The sequence below is a fragment of the Tupaia chinensis genome, unplaced genomic scaffold, assembly GCF_000334495.1.
Source record: "Tupaia chinensis unplaced genomic scaffold, TupChi_1.0 Scaffold000165_2, whole genome shotgun sequence".
Taxonomy (NCBI): domain Eukaryota; kingdom Metazoa; phylum Chordata; class Mammalia; order Scandentia; family Tupaiidae; genus Tupaia; species Tupaia belangeri.
Window position 1 is genome coordinate 3,411,637 of NW_006159640.1, and position 2,472 is coordinate 3,414,108.

General features: G+C 59.3%; 1 protein-coding gene across 2 annotated transcripts in view; it reads left to right on the top strand.

The window, feature by feature from the left end:
* The window catches only part of CYB5RL (cytochrome b5 reductase like), a 23,925-nt gene extending 22,320 nt beyond the window's left edge, over window positions 1-1,605 (top strand). For both annotated transcript variants that reach the window (XM_006146122.1, XM_014586908.1), the window contains exon 7: window positions 1,105-1,605. In XM_006146122.1, coding sequence (XP_006146184.1) covers window positions 1,105-1,308 — 204 coding nt within the window. In that variant the 3' untranslated portion in view covers window positions 1,309-1,605. The remainder of the gene's footprint in view (window positions 1-1,104) is intronic.
* Window positions 1,606-2,472: the final 867 nt, after the last annotated feature.

A 2,472-nucleotide genomic window follows, 5' to 3' on the forward strand; every position in this document is an offset into this window, starting at 1 on the left:
CCCCGTCTCCCTCCTCTCTCCCCGAGCCCCACGAACTGGCAGCTGGCCTGCGCGGGGCCTGGAGGGCTGGCCACTGCGGTCTCGTTTCTCCCGCGTGTGCGGCGCTCAGCCACGCTTAGTCTCTTCTCTTCATTAACCTTCTTCCAGCTGTGTCTAGGAAGTGATTTGTGCACTTTTCTATGCATGTATTATACCTCAGTAAAATGTTTCTTTAAAAAATAGAATTTCTGGGACCAGTAGATGGTGTAATGGTTACGTCACTGGACTCCCACATGGCAGACTGCAGTTCGGGTGCTGGATCTGGCAGCTTGAAACTCACGCCAGGCACGTGCCCAAAATCCCAAGAGGAGAATGGAGGAGAAGGGATTGTGGCATGGCCATCCCCCCTGGGGGCTGATTTCTTGCTTTCTGACTCTCTGGCAAGTGCGTGTGCCTATAGCAAAAGTGTCTTAAAAATAAATAAATAATAGGACTTCCTCCTAGTCAACTGGAGGTGGGCTTTCACTTGTGACCCTGGAGAAGAAGCCACAGGCCAGGCCAGAGAGCAGAAAGAGAGGGAGCCTGGGTCCCCTGACAACAGTGACAGTTTTATGCCACAGCCTTCACTTCCTTGGCGAGATGCTGCTAGGGGCCAGCAGCAGGGGCGAGGCCGGGCACCTTGTCTGTGCCTGGAACAAAGTGGACATGCAATCAGTTTCTGTTCAGTGAAAAAGTTAAGTGAACCCTCAGTACAACTGAGCAGAAATTATGCTGCAAAGGTGATTGGGGGAAGCCCCCCAGTTGTGGGCAAATAACACTCCTCCTGCAGTGTCAGCTGCTCCTGGGAGGCAGTGAGAAATGGAGGAACCCGAGTTCAAGTCCTGCCACGGCCCCTGCCTCGCGTGTCCTGGGAGAAGGCCCTCCTCTCCCTGCGCCTCACCTGCTGGAGGTAACAGGCTACCCACGGGCTTGCTGTGAGCACGGGAAGGAAGCACTCAACCCATGGTAGCGGTTGCTGAAGGTGGACTTCCCACCCTGCCTCCGTTTCCTTGCTTGACAAAGAGCTGGCTGCGTGAACTCTGAGGCCCCCCCAGTAGTCACTCCCACGATTTCTCGTCTTCCCAGGAGAACTCTCCAGAGCAGCTTCCCTGGAGTTACCGAGAGAAAACCCACTTTGGCCGCCTGGACCAGGACCTGATTGGAGAGCTGGTCAGCGGCTGCCGGAGAAAGCCATTTGCCTTGGTCTGTGGCTCGGCCGAGTTTACCCAGGATGTGGCCAGGTGCTTGCTGGGCGCCGGCCTGGCCGAGGACTCCTACTTCCTCTTCTAGCTCTGGCCCTTCCAAAGCCCAAGCCTGGGGTCTGCTGCTGGGACCAGGAAGAAACCAGGCTTGGCTCCATGCTGACCTGCCAGGCGACCTTGGGCAAGTGCCTTTACCTCTCAGAACCGCCCTGTCTCACCTGCCCCCGGCCCCTGCTGCGGACAGGGTGCTGTAGGAGCCCCGGGGAGGCGAGTGCCATGTGGTCCGGCGCTCCTTGGAGGAAGCCACGTCCAGGCTGAGCTCCAGGAGCAGTGCAGTCCAGCCAGAGAAGGTGGGAGGAGCCTCCCTTCCCTGGGTCAAAGGGCCTGTTCGCCTGTAGCCTCAGCACCAGGACCGACATGACCCGGGAGGGGCTACCAGCTTCGGAGGAGGACGCTGCTGCACCTACCTCCCTGCCATGAGCCTGACACACCAGAGGTCTTGGGCTCTATGTCTTGGCCGTGTTCTCAGAGCAACCTAGGGACCTGGACTACCTTGTATTGGCCCCAAGCCGCCCCCTCTCCATCTCCCCTCCCTGGCTCAAGAGCCCAGTTTAGAGTCCTTCCCTTAGCAAACTCCGCTCCCTCCTGCAGGGAGCAGGCTCAGCCCTTGCTTTGGCTCCAGGCGCCCTGGCGACGGTTGCTATGGAGATCTAAAGATAGAGCAGGAGTCAGGAGACCTGGGTCCTTCTCCCACCTCTGCCCACTGAGCAGCTGCCAGCAGCTCTTCCTGTCCACCTGCCCCTCCCCCCAGCCCCACCCCCTCCATCCCGTATGCCCTCCCCAAGGAACCCTGTGCCTCTGGGCAGTGCGCTGCCATTAATGAATTCCACTGTGCTCAGCCTGGGCTCCAGCGGGTGTGCCAGGCCGGGCTGGCTACAGGCAGTCCCGGAGTCACAATACGCAGCCTTGGAGCCTTGGAATCTTGGCATCGGAGAGCCACGGGGTCTCGGCGTCAGACCTGCGCAGGCACACAGCCAGAGGCCCCTTCCTAACAAAGCCGGAAGTTCGGAACTCCAAAAAGCATCCATTCTAGCAGCCCAGTGTACATACAGGGGAGCTGGGGCCCAGCGAGCCTAAGTGACATGCCTGAGGCGGAGTGGCTGAAGACAGAGCCAGCACCAGAAGTCCCCTGCCGCCAGTCCCACGCTCACAGTTCTGCACCAGTGACCTTCAAACCGGGCTCCGCAGGGCA